The 13,729-nt window shown below is 47.8% G+C and overlaps 1 protein-coding gene across 5 annotated transcripts in view; it reads right to left on the minus strand.

The window, feature by feature from the left end:
* Positions 1-10,326: 10,326 nt before the first annotated feature.
* The window catches only part of LOC139533566 (putative nuclease HARBI1), a 3,749-nt gene continuing 346 nt past the window's right edge, over positions 10,327-13,729 (minus strand). The window contains exons 1-7 of one of the 5 annotated variants that reach the window (XM_071331702.1): positions 13,313-13,729; positions 13,049-13,225; positions 12,728-12,958; positions 12,599-12,640; positions 11,587-12,530; positions 11,194-11,305; positions 10,327-11,099 (exon numbers count right to left, since the gene is read on the minus strand). The exon at positions 13,313-13,729 is cut by the window's right edge and continues 346 nt beyond it. In XM_071331702.1, the coding sequence (XP_071187803.1) occupies positions 10,729-11,099; positions 11,194-11,305; positions 11,587-11,655 (552 nt within the window). In that variant the 5' untranslated portion in view covers positions 11,656-12,530; positions 12,599-12,640; positions 12,728-12,958; positions 13,049-13,225; positions 13,313-13,729 and the 3' untranslated portion in view covers positions 10,327-10,728. Of the gene's footprint in view, positions 11,100-11,193; positions 11,306-11,401; positions 12,959-13,048; positions 13,226-13,312 lie in introns of all 5 variants that reach the window. The other 4 variants (XM_071331704.1, XM_071331703.1, XM_071331705.1 and 1 more) reach the window with 4 other exon arrangements.

Raw genomic sequence — 13,729 nt, forward strand, 5'->3', positions numbered from 1 at the left:
TAATTGATTGTGGATATTGTGGTGAGGAGAAGGATTAGATCTAACTCGGGCGGTGCTTAGATGTTGGTGGCCTGTTCAGCCTCAGAGACAGAGACAGTGATGTTGGTGGCCTGCTCGGCCTGTTCAGCCTCAGAGACAGAGACAGTGATGTTGGTGGCCTGCTCGGCCTGTTCAGCCTCAGAGACAGTGATGTTGGTGGCCTGCTCGGTCTGTTCAGCCTCAGAGACAGAGACAGAGATGTTGGTGGCCTGCTCGGTCTGTTCAGCCTCAGAGACAGAGACAGTGATGTTGGTGGCCTGCTCGGCCTGTTCAGCCTCAGAGACAGAGATGTTGGTGGCCTGCTCGGCCTGTTCAGCCTCAGAGACAGAGACAGTGATGTTGGTGGCCTGCTCGGCCTGTTCAGCCTCAGAGACAGTGATGTTGGTGGCCTGCTCGGCCTGTTCAGCCTCAGAGACAGAGACAGTGATGTTGGTGGCCTGCTCGGTCTGTTCAGCCTCAGAGACAGTGATGTTGGTGGTCTGCTCGGCCTGTTCAGCCTCAGAGACAGTGATGTTGGTGGCCTGCTCGGCCTGTTCAGCCTCAGAGACAGAGACAGTGATGTTGGTGGCCTGCTCGGTCTGTTCAGCCTCAGAGACAGTGATGTTGGTGGCCTGCTCGGCCAGTTCAGCCTCAGAGACAGAGACAGTGATGTTGGTGGCCTGCTCGGCCAGTTCAGCCTCAGAGACAGAGACAGTGATGTTGGTGGCCTGCTCGGCCTGTTCAGCCTCAGAGACAGTGATGTTGGTGGCCTGCTCGGCCTGTTCAGCCTCAGAGACAGTGATGTTGGTGGCCTGCTCGGCCTGTTCAGCCTCAGAGACAGTGATGTTGGTGGCCTGCTCGGCCTGTTCAGCCTCAGAGACAGAGACAGTGATGTTGGTGGCCTGCTCGGCCTGTTCAGCCTCAGAGACAGTGATGTTGGTGGCCTGCTCGGCCTGTTCAGCCTCAGAGACAGTGATGTTGGTGGCCTGCTCGGCCTGTTCAGCCTCAGAGACAGTGATGTTGGTGGCCTGCTCGGCCTGTTCAGCCTCAGAGACAGAGACAGTGATGTTGGTGGCCTGCTCGGCCTGTTCAGCCTCAGAGACAGAGATGTTGGTGGCCTGCTCGGCCAGTTCAGCCTCAGAGACAGAGACAGTGATGTTGGTGGCCTGCTCGGCCAGTTCAGCCTCAGAGACAGAGACAGTGATGTTGGTGGCCTGCTCGGCCTGTTCAGCCTCAGAGACAGTGATGTTGGTGGCCTGCTCGGCCTGTTCAGCCTCAGAGACAGTGATATTGGTGGCCTGCTCGGTCTGTTCAGCCTCAGAGACAGTGATGTTGGTGGCCTGCTCGGTCTGTTCAGCCTCAGAGACAGTGATGTTGGTGGCCTGCTCGGTCTGTTCAGCCTCAGAGACAGAGACAGTGATGTTGGTGGCCTGCTCGGTCTGTTCAGCCTCAGAGACAGTGATGTTGGTGGCCTGCTCGGCCTGTTCAGCCTCAGAGACAGAGACAGTGATGTTGGTGGCCTGCTCGGTCTGTTCAGCCTCAGAGACAGTGATGATGGTGGCCTGCTCGGCCTGTTCAGCCTCAGAGACAGAGATGTTGGTGGCCTGCTCAGCCTGTTCAGCCTCAGAGACAGTGATGTTGGTGGCCTGCTCGGCCTGTTCAGCCTCAGAGACAGAGATGTTGGTGGCCTGCTCAGCCTGTTCAGCCTCAGAGACAGAGACAGTGATGTTGGTGGCCTGCTCGGCCTGTTCAGCCTCAGAGACAGTGATGTTGGTGGCCTGCTCAGCCTGTTCAGCCTCAGAGACAGAGACAGTGATGTTGGTGGCCTGCTCGGTCTGTTCAGCCTCAGAGACAGTGATGTTGGTGGCCTGCTCGGCCTGTTCAGCCTCAGAGACAGTGATGTTGGTGGCCTGCTCGGTCTGTTCAGCCTCAGAGACAGAGACAGTGATGTTGGTGGCCTGCTCGGTCTGTTCAGCCTCAGAGACAGTGATGTTGGTGGCCTGCTCGGCCTGTTCAGCCTCAGAGACAGAGACAGTGATGTTGGTGGCCTGCTCGGTCTGTTCAGCCTCAGAGACAGAGACAGTGATGTTGGTGGCCTGCTCGGTCTGTTCAGCCTCAGAGACAGTGATGTTGGTGGCCTGCTCAGCCTGTTCAGCCTCAGAGACAGTGATGTTGGTGGCCTGCTCGGCCTGTTCAGCCTCAGAGACAGTGATGTTGGTGGCCTGCTCGGCCTGTTCAGCCTCAGAGACAGAGATGTTGGTGGCCTGCTCAGCCTGTTCAGCCTCAGAGACAGTGATGTTGGTGGCCTGCTCGGCCTGTTCAGCCTCAGAGACAGTGATGTTGGTGGCCTGCTCGGTCTGTTCAGCCTCAGAGACAGAGACAGTGATGTTGGTGGCCTGCTCGGTCTGTTCAGCCTCAGAAACAGTGATGTTGGTGGCCTGCTCGGCCTGTTCAGCCTCAGAGACAGAGACAGTGATGTTGGTGGCCTGCTCGGCCTGTTCAGCCTCAGAGACAGAGACAGTGATGTTGGTGGCCTGCTCGGCCTGTTCAGCCTCAGAGACAGAGACAGTGATGTTGGTGGCCTGCTCGGCCTGTTCAGCCTCAGAGACAGTGATGTTGGTGGCCTGCTCGGCCTGTTCAGCCTTAGAGACAGAGACAGTGATGTTGGTGGCCTGCTCGGCCTGTTCAGCCTCAGAGACAGAGACAGTGATGTTGGTGGCCTGCTCGGTCTGTTCAGCCTCAGAGACAGTGATGTTGGTGGCCTGCTCGGCCTGTTCAGCCTCAGAGACAGAGACAGAGATGTTGGTGGCCTGCTCGGTCTGTTCAGCCTCAGAGACAGAGACAGTGATGTTGGTGGCCTGCTCGGTCTGTTCAGCCTCAGAGACAGAGACAGTGATGTTGGTGGCCTGCTCGGTCTGTTCAGCCTCAGAGACAGAGACAGTGATGTTGGTGGCCTGCTCGGCCTGTTCAGCCTCAGAGACAGAGACAGTGATGTTGGTGGCCTGCTCGGCCTGTTCAGCCTCAGAGACAGAGATGTTGGTGGCCTGCTCGGTCTGTTCAGCCTCAGAGACAGAGACAGTGATGTTGGTGGCCTGCTCGGCCTGTTCAGCCTCAGAGACAGAGACAGTGATGTTGGTGGCCTGCTCGGCCTGTTCAGCCTCAGAGACAGTGATGTTGGTGGCCTGCTCGGCCTGTTCAGCCTCAGAGACAGAGACAGTGATGTTGGTGGCCTGCTCGGTCTGTTCAGCCTCAGAGACAGTGATGTTGGTGGCCTGCTCGGCCTGTTCAGCCTCAGAGACAGAGACAGTGATGTTGGTGGCCTGCTCGGCCAGTTCAGCCTCAGAGACAGAGACAGTGATGTTGGTGGCCTGCTCGGCCAGTTCAGCCTCAGAGACAGAGACAGTGATGTTGGTGGCCTGCTCGGTCTGTTCAGCCTCAGAGACAGTGATGTTGGTGGCCTGCTCGGCCTGTTCAGCCTCAGAGACAGTGATGTTGGTGGCCTGCTCGGCCTGTTCAGCCTCAGAGACAGAGACAGTGATGTTGGTGGCCTGCTCGGCCAGTTCAGCCTCAGAGACAGAGACAGTGATGTTGGTGGCCTGCTCGGCCTGTTCAGCCTCAGAGACAGAGACAGAGATGTTGGTGGCCTGCTCGGTCTGTTCAGCCTCAGAGACAGTGATGTTGGTGGCCTGCTCGGTCTGTTCAGCCTCAGAGACAGTGATGTTGGTGGCCTGCTCGGCCTGTTCAGCCTCAGAGACAGAGACAGTGATGTTGGTGGCCTGCTCGGTCTGTTCAGCCTCAGAGACAGTGATGTTGGTGGCCTGCTCGGCCTGTTCAGCCTCAGAGACAGTGATGTTGGTGGCCTGCTCGGCCTATTCAGTCTCAGAGACAGTGATGTTGGTGGCCTGCTCGGCCTATTCAGTCTCAGAGACAGTGATGTTGGTGGCCTGCTCGGCCTGTTCAGCCTCAGAGACAGTGATGTTGGTGGCCTGCTCGGTCTGTTCAGCCTCAGAGACAGAGACAGTGATGTTGGTGGCCTGCTCGGTCTGTTCAGCCTCAGAGACAGTGATGTTGGTGGCTTGCTCAGCCTGTTCAGCCTCAGAGACAGAGACAGTGATGTTGGTGGCCTGCTCGGCCTGTTCAGCCTCAGAGACAGTGATGTTGGTGGCCTGCTCAGCCTGTTCAGCCTCAGAGACAGTGATGTTGGTGGCCTGCTCGGCCTGTTCAGCCTCAGAGACAGTGATGTTGGTGGCCTGCTCGGTCTGTTCAGCCTCAGAGACAGAGATGTTGGTGGCCTGCTCGGCCTGTTCAACCTCAGAGACAGTGATGTTGGTGGCCTGCTCGGCCTGTTCAGCCTCAGAGACAGTGATGTTGGTGGCCTGCTCGGTCTGTTCAGCCTCAGAGACAGAGACAGTGATGTTGGTGGCCTGCTCGGTCTGTTCAGCCTCAGAGACAGTGATGTTGGTGGCCTGCTCGGCCTGTTCAGCCTCAGAGACAGAGACAGTGATGTTGGTGGCCTGCTCGGTCTGTTCAGCCTCAGAGACAGTGATGTTGGTGGCCTGCTCGGCCTGTTCAGCCTCAGAGACAGTGATGTTGGTGGCCTGCTCAGCCTGTTCAGCCTCAGAGACAGAGACAGTGATGTTGGTGGCCTGCTCGGCCTGTTCAGCCTCAGAGACAGAGACAGTGATGTTGGTGGCCTGCTCGGCCTGTTCAGCCTCAGAGACAGAGACAGTGATGTTGGTGGCCTGCTCGGCCTGTTCAGCCTCAGAGACAGTGATGTTGGTGGCCTGCTCGGCCTGTTCAGCCTCAGAGACAAAGACAGTGATGTTGGTGGCCTGCTCGGCCTGTTCAGCCTCAGAGACAGTGATGTTGGTGGCCTGCTCGGCCTGTTCAGTCTCAGAGACAGTGATGTTGGTGGCCTGCTCGGTCTGTTCAGCCTCAGAGACAGAGACAGTGATGTTGGTGGCCTGCTCGGCCTGTTCAGTCTCAGAGACAGTGATGTTGGTGGCCTGCTCGGCCTGTTCAGCCTCAGAGACAGAGACAGTGATGTTGGTGGCCTACTCGGTCATAACGTCATCCGGATGTTAATGCAGTGCTGGTGCAGCAGAAAGATGTAGGGTTGTGGAGTCTACTTTCCTATGAGAATGAAGTGGGGGGGGGGGGGGGGGCATTTAGAGTTCTGGACTTGTTGTTGTCTCTGAAGTAGACCAGGTTGATGTTGGCATTATGGACTTGTTGTTGTCTCTGAAGTAGACCAGGTTGATGTTGGCATTATGGACTTGTTGTTGGCTCTGAAGTAGACCAGGTTGATGTTGGCATTATGGACTTGTTGTTGGCTCTGAAGTAGACCAGGTTGATGTTGGCATTATGGACTTTTTGTTGGCTCTGAAGTAGACCAGGTTGCTGTTGGCATTATGGACTTGTTGTTGTCTCTAAAGTAGACCAGGTTGTTGTTGGCATTATGGACTTGTTGTTGTCTCTAAAGTAGACCAGGTTGTTGTTGGCATTATGGACTTGTTGTTGTCTCTAAAGTAGACCAGGTTGATGTTGGCATTATGGACTTTTTGTTGGCTCTGAAGTAGACCAGGTTGATGTTGGCATTATGGACTTGTTGTTGTCTCTAAAGTAGACCAGGTTGATGTTGGCATTATGGACTTGTTGTTGTCCCAGTAGACCAGGTTGATGTTGGCATTATGGACTTTTTGTTGTCTCTAAAGTAGACCAGGTTGTTGTTGGCATTATGGACTTTTTGTTGGCTCTGAAGTAGACCAGGTTGCTGTTGGCATTATGGACTTGTTGTTGTCCCAGTAGACCAGGTTGATGTTGGCATTATGGACTTTTTGTTGTCTCTGAAGTAGACCAGGTTGTTGTTGGCATTATGGACTTGTTGTTGTCTCTAAAGTAGACCAGGTTGTTGTTGGCATTATGGACTTGTTGTTGTCTCTAAAGTAGACCAGGTTGATGTTGGCATTATGGACTTGTTGTTGTCTCTGAAGTAGACCAGGTTGATGTTGGCATTATGGACTTTTTGTTGGCTCTGAAGTAGACCAGGTTGATGTTGGCATTATGGACTTGTTGTTGGCTCTGAAGTAGACCAGGTTGATGTTGGCATTATGGACTTGTTGTTGGCTCTGAAGTAGACCAGGTTGTTGTTGGCATTATGGACTTGTTGTTGGCTCTGAAGTATACCAGGTTGATGTTGGCATTATGGACTTGTTGTTGGCTCTGAAGTAGACCAGGTTGTTGTTGGCATTATGGACTTGTTGTTGGCTCTGAAGTATACCAGGTTGATGTTGGCATTATGGACTTGTTGTTGGCTCTGAAGTAGACCAGGTTGTTGTTGTCTCTGAAGTAGACCAGGTTGTTGTTGTCTCTGAAGTAGACCAGGTTGTTGTTGTCTCTGAAGTAGACCAGGTTGTTGTTGGCATTATGGACTTGTTGTTGTCTCTAAAGTAGACCAGGTTGCTGTTGGCATTATGGACTTGTTGTTGTCTCTAAAGTAGACCAGGTTGATGTTGGCATTATGGACTTGTTGTTGTCTCTAAAGTAGACCAGGTTGCTGTTGGCATTATGGACTTGTTGTTGTCTCTGAAGTAGACCAGGTTGATGTTGGCATTATGGACTTGTTGTTGTCTCTGAAGTAGACCAGGTTGTTGTTGTCTCTGAAGTAGACCAGGTTGATGTTGGCATTATGGACTTGTTGTTGTCTCTAAAGTAGACCAGGTTGATGTTGGCATTATGGACTTGTTGTTGTCTCTAAAGTAGACCAGGTTGATGTTGGCATTATGGACTTGTTGTTGTCTCTAAAGTAGACCAGGTTGATGTTGGCATTATGGACTTGTTGTTGTCTCTAAAGTAGACCAGGTTGTTGTTGGCTCTAAAGTAGACCAGGTTGTTGTTGTCTCTAAAGTAGACCAGGTTGTTGTTGGCATTATGGACTTGTTGTTGTCTCTGAAGTAGACCAGGTTGTTGTTGGCTCTGAAGTAGACCAGGTTGATGTTGGCATTATGGACTTGTTGTTGTCTCTAAAGTAGACCAGGTTGTTGTTGGCATTATGGACTTGTTGTTGTCTCTAAAGTAGACCAGGTTGTTGTTGGCATTATGGACTTGTTGTTGTCTCTGAAGTAGACCAGGTTGATGTTGGCATTATGGACTTGTTGTTGTCTCTAAAGTAGACCAGGTTGATGTTGGCATTATGGACTTGTTGTTGTCTCTAAAGTAGACCAGGTTGTTGTTGTCTCTGAAGTAGACCAGGTTGATGTTGGCATTATGGACTTGTTGTTGTCTCTAAAGTAGACCAGGTTGTTGTTGTCTCTAAAGTAGACCAGGTTGATGTTGGCATTATGGACTTGTTGTTGTCTCTGAAGTAGACCAGGTTGTTGTTGGCTCTGAAGTAGACCAGGTTGTTGTTGTCTCTGAAGTAGACCAGGTTGATGTTGTCTCTAAAGTAGACCAGGTTGATGTTGGCATTATGGACTTGTTGTTGTCTCTGAAGTAGACCAGGTTGTTGTTGTCTCTGAAGTAGACCAGGTTGATGTTGGCTCTGAAGTAGACCATGACGAACATCTAGTGCTGTCGTCATGGCCACGTTACCATAAGGAAGTTACAATCAACTGATCAACACACAATGTTGTGATTTGGTTTGTTGATATCTGTTATGTAATCCTAATAAGGGCCTAAAACCTGTTTTTAAACATGTAGGAAGCCACAGAGTGTGTTCTGATAGGCTGTTAAAGTGTAGGCCAAAAGCACTGTACTATTTTTAACTAGGCAAGTCAGTTAAGAACAAATTCCTAGTTACAATGACCGTCTACCCAGGCCAAACCCGGACGACTCTGGGCCAATTGTGCTCCGTCCTATGGGACTCCCAAGAACAGCCAGTTGTGATACAGCCTGGAATCGAACCAGGGTCTGTAATTACATCTCAAGCTCTGCGATGCAGTGCCTTAGACCGCTGCGCGACTCGGTAGCCGCACAGACCAGGCTGGACTATTCCTTACTGTATTATATACCTTTATATTGTCTTTATGATGTGTTATATACCTTTATATTGTCTTCATAATGTAATATATACCTTTATATTGTCTGGTGTATTATATACCTTTATATTGTCTGGTGTATTATATACCTTTATATTGTCTGGTGTTTTATATACCTTTATATTGTCTTTATGATGTAATATATACCTTTATATTGTCTTTATGATGTATTAAATACATTTATATTGTCTTTATGATGTAATATACAGCTTTATATTGTCTTTATGATGTAATACATACCTTTATATTATCTGGTCTATTATATACCTTTATATTGTCTTTATGATGTAATATATACATTTATATTGTCTTTATGATGTAATATATACCTTTATAGTGTCTTTATCATGTAATATATACATATATAACTGCTCGGTCTTAAAGCAGTGCTGGTGCAGCAGAAAGATGTTGTGGTAACAAGCTGTAGGGTTGTGGACCCTTAGTCTACTTTCCTATGAGAATGAAGTGGGGGGGGGGGGGGGGGTTATTTAGAGTGATTCACATGCGTCAGTCGGCCTAGTTTCAATGTTCCTATACAGCCACATAGCTGCCCGCTTCTGAGTTGGCAAATACTCTGACAACAGGCTGCTGTTGGCATTATGGACTTGTTGTTGTCTCTAAAGTAGACCAGGTTGATGTTGGCATTATGGACTTGTTGTTGTCTCTAAAGTAGACCAGGTTGATGTTGGCATTATGGACTTGTTGTTGTCTCTGAAGTAGACCAGGTTGATGTTGGCATTATGGACTTGTTGTTGGCTCTGAAGTAGACCAGGTTGATGTTGGCATTATGGACTTGTTGTTGGCTCTGAAGTAGACCAGGTTGATGTTGGCATTATGGACTTGTTGTTGTCTCTAAAGTAGACCAGGTTGATGTTGTCTCTAAAGTAGACCAGGTTGATGTTGGCATTATGGACTTGTTGTTGGCTCTGAAGTAGACCAGGTTGTTGTTGGCATTATGGACTTGTTGTTGGCTCTGAAGTAGACCAGGTTGATGTTGGCATTATGGACTTGTTGTCTCTAAAGTAGACCAGGTTGTTGTTGGCATTATGGACTTGTTGTTGGCTCTGAAGTAGACCAGGTTGTTGTTGGCATTATGGACTTTTTGTTGGCTCTGAAGTAGACCAGGTTGATGTTGGCATTATGGACTTGTTGTTGGCTCTGAAGTAGACCAGGTTGCTGTTGGCATTATGGACTTGTTGTTGGCTCTGAAGTAGACCAGGTTGATGTTGGCATTATGGACTTGTTGTTGTCTCTAAAGTAGACCATGTTGATGTTGGCATTATGGACTTGTTGTTGTCTCTGAAGTAGACCAGGTTGTTGTTGGAATTATGGACTTGTTGTTGGCTCTGAAGTAGACCAGGTTGATGTTGGCATTATGGACTTGTTGTTGTCTCTGAAGTAGACCAGGTTGATGTTGGCATTATGGACTTGTTGTTGTCTCTAAAGTAGACCAGGTTGTTGTTGGCATTATGGACTTGTTGTTGTCTCTGAAGTAGACCAGGTTGATGTTGGCATTATGGACTTGTTGTTGTCTCTGAAGTAGACCAGGGGCCTGTTGCACAAAACTAGGATAAGGGATTAAGCCAGGATATCTTGGTGATCCTGGCTCAATTGATCCGTAATCCGGTTGCACTAAAGATGGATAGGGGGCAGGAGGATATGTTATGGTATAAATTACCATGGAGATTTATTCTGTGGAGCTAGCCTGCTCCAGACCAGGCTAAATTCCAGGATCTATTTAATCTCATCCCTAATGTCAGTCAGCAGTCACCACAAATGGAAACCAATAGTTATTTCACTGCTCACTATACGTTGTTATCACATATAACTAGACCCACTGTTATTATTTAAACGTTTGTGATCATTAATTTCAATGATTTTGGATAAAAAATGATTTTTAGATGATGTTGCTATCATTAGATAATTTACAGTTTCCCATAGACTATAAGGCTATATATAAAATGATAGAATATTAGGGCCACAGAGGGGAAAAAAACACGTCATAATATTGTAACCAGTTGTTTTAAAGGAGGACAGTTGTTAAAATGACAGATGTGGGGCATTTCGTGAAATTGTACTTCAGTCTGGTTTCATAAACAAAGACATGCTGATGTGCCAGAATATTAAGTATCACATTGTCATAAGTATCAAAACTGTAAAAACAATATGTAGCTTTTCTGCAGAAAGAACCAGCCTCATAAATTTATGACTTTATCCTTTTTCTTCAGTGTGGCCCTAGTACTCTGTCATATAAACAAATACACATTCCATATGAATATAAAAACACAATGTGTAACATTATGTTCCTTTATTGAATAAGGACAAAACAAAGCAGGTAAACCATCAGCTCCTTTCGAAACTGAAGTCACAGTGACTCTACAAGATGGAAAGCACAGAATCCAAGCATATTATACAAAATGATACATACACATTCAAAGGTCTGTATATAACACACCCTGCATGTCTGCACACTAAAATAAATGCAGGACAAATCCATACACATCAACTGAACAGACAAATGAATGGATGCAGTAGCCTCCCTGCAGCCTTGTATTACACACAGTATACCGCACAAACATCATAAGAGGCCAAATTCGTCAAAAAACGAACCCAAAAAAAACCAAATTCCTCTGCCACCGCAGGACATATTTAACCAAAATTGAAAGCACACATACTAACTAAAATAATTCAACACATATTGGTCCCTCAGCAGCCGACCACTGTCGTCATCAGGGAAGATTGCCGGATTGTCCCAGTCCATGGCTGGTGGCACTCTGGGGGCCCTCTCCTTCCTCAGGCAGGCCACATTGTGGAGGACAGCACAAGCCACAGTAATATCACATGCCCTAACAGGGCTGACCCTTAATTTGTGAAGGCAGTGAAAGCGTGCCTTCAGGAGGCCAAAGGTCATTTCAACTCTGGCCCTGGTCCTGGCATGGGCATGGTTGTAGGCCTGCTGTGCTTCCTGGGGGTCTGTGAAAGGTGTCAGGAGAAAAGGCTGGCAGCCATACCCCCTGTCTCCCAGCAACACACCAGAGAATTCACCTGTCAACACAAAATCTCATCATTACTACCTCATAAACACAGTGATATTCTTGACACAGCCATGATGGTTATAAATAGGGGTTGTGTGGCTTACCTTGTGATAGGCACTGATAGATTTCAGAGGCCCGAAAGATTCTGGAGTCATGGACTGAGCCAGGCCATTTTGCCACAACATTGCTGATCACACAGTCAGCATTGCAGACCATCTGAAATCATAAGATGAGGAATATTACACCAATCAATGCACATCACTGGCAATGCAGAGTGTTCGTCAATGGACAATATCAAAAAGTTATGTTCACCTGAACATTAATGCTGTGAAAGGATTTCCTATTCACAAAATCAGCCTCATGGGCACCTGAGGGGGCTTTTATCCTTATGTGTGTGCAGTCCACTGCACCAATGACATTGGGGAAACCTGTCACACAAAGTAATGAGTATCCTACTATGTGTTAACAGTTGTCCTGTAATTTGTAGATCCTCTTACCTGCAATCCTATAGAACTCCTCTTTGATGTCACAGAGTCTTCTGTGGCCAGGGAAGGAGATGAAGACATCTGCTAATGCTTTGATAGCCAGACACACACTCCTTATTGTGCGGCAAATTGTGGCCTTGTTCAGCTGTTCTGCATCCCCCACTGAGTACAGGAAGGCTCCACTAGCAAAAAAGCGCAAGGCCACACAAACCATTTGCTCCACACTCAGTGCATGGCTCCGTGCAGTGCGGTGCTTAATCCTGGGACCCAGTAGTCTGCATAGATACCTGATGCCATCTGCAGAAAACCTGTATCTTTCATATAGATGGTCATCAGGGAAGGCCAGTGGGTCCAACCGGTCCCTGAAGACCCTTTCTCGCCTGAAGGCTCTCCTCAGCACAAGTGCTTCTTCATCCACCACATCTCGCACGAATGGGCATGCCATTGTCAGAGCAGAAAGGAACACACAATTTTGGGCCTTCATATAGGCTAGTGGCCACACCTGGTGCTGGGGGGGGTGGGCAAAAGAGGGCGATGCCTTATAACGATGACTTGGTTGTACTGATTGCTGGGAAAATAAAAAAAAACCTTAGAAAGATGCCACCGTCCTGTGTGCTCACAATAAGAGCTCATATGTCATGGCTCACTTGACTTTACGAGAATATACCTAATTTTTATTTTGAGCTGTGTCATCTTCTTGGAGCTGGGGGAGGAAAGAAAAATAATGATTAATACATTTGTGTTACAGTTAGCATACAGTGTACATTGAAGGCATATCTCACCTCCCTCTCAAGTTTTTTTATTTCAAGGTCCAGTTTCCTAATTGTCCTCTTTTTTATTTCGGACTCCAGTGCAAGATTTTCCATCTTTTTCTTCTTGTACTGAATGTCTATGTCTGCCAGTTCTATTTGGCGCCGGAGGTGGTTGCCATACAACTTTCTGATAGCTTGTGAGCTCTGTGAACACAATACAATTAGCGCAGCTGGAATTTGGCAGGATGTGGTGTCCTTTTATTAATACGCACTATGTTGCCAGGCTGGTTTTCCCACTGTATAGCATCTGGGTCCTGTAAAAGAAATTAGATTTTTTGATTTTGATGAGGACTCCTCACCATTGTAGAGTAAATAGTACTTTCACAGTCTTAACATGATACCTCATGCCTTCTGGAATCCAGAGAGATGGTCTCCTCCTCATCATCGTCTCCATCATGTGCTGTTGCTGCTGTACTGGGGCCTTCACCCTATCACATTTAATCGGATTCATATTGAAGCTAGTAGACAAGACATGCCAGGCCTACAGTATGCCTTTGATGGAGTACTCACTGGATCAGCATCGTCTGGTGCTTGTGCTGGTGGCTCTTACAGGAACACAGTGCTGCCAGACACTGCAAGGCAATAGGTAAACCAAAGTCAGACAGTCCAAATTGATTCAATATGAATGTGGTTGTATCCCATGTAGAGATGGAAGGACATACCTTGAATGAAGCGGGTGGCATCTTGGGAGGAACCTATGCTCGTCTCTTTCCCCCCAGGGATCCCCTCTAAGACGGGCCTGCCTTTATTTAGCTCCAAGGCCATGTCCTCTGCTGGGGTAAGGTCAGCCTTTGGTGACCCACCACCCGTGCCTTGTCTGTGGGTATTCTTTTTCACTGCTAAAACAGTACAGACAATGTGTGAGCAGGCACCTTCTGGGTACAATATATGCTTGTGCTTTGTTAAATATTAGTCAGGGACCATACCATTCTGCAGAATGTTCTTGTATTTGATTTTGACCTGCTGCCATGTCCGTTTTGGCCCGTTCATGTTTAATCTACACACACACACACACACACACACACACACACACACACACACACATTTAATGGAGTCACACTGCAAAAAATTACTTGGTATTTTTGTCTTGTTTTCAGTAAAAATATCAAAAAATTTATCATGGCTTTATACAGTGTGATGGAGTTACTTTACACAATTTCACTCATATCTGCAGTGCATTTCAATTAAAAATTTAACCGTTTCATAATTACAGTACAACTGCATTTTTGGAGATGTGAATTAAATATTTGAATTGTAATTGTGATGTTTCAGCGGAGCGGTGAGTGTGTAATTGTGCACTACTTACGCATTCAGGCGGTCTGCAATACTTTGCCACGCTTTTT

The sequence above is a fragment of the Salvelinus alpinus genome, chromosome 11 (genome assembly GCF_045679555.1).
Source record: "Salvelinus alpinus chromosome 11, SLU_Salpinus.1, whole genome shotgun sequence".
Lineage (NCBI taxonomy): Eukaryota > Metazoa > Chordata > Actinopteri > Salmoniformes > Salmonidae > Salvelinus > Salvelinus alpinus.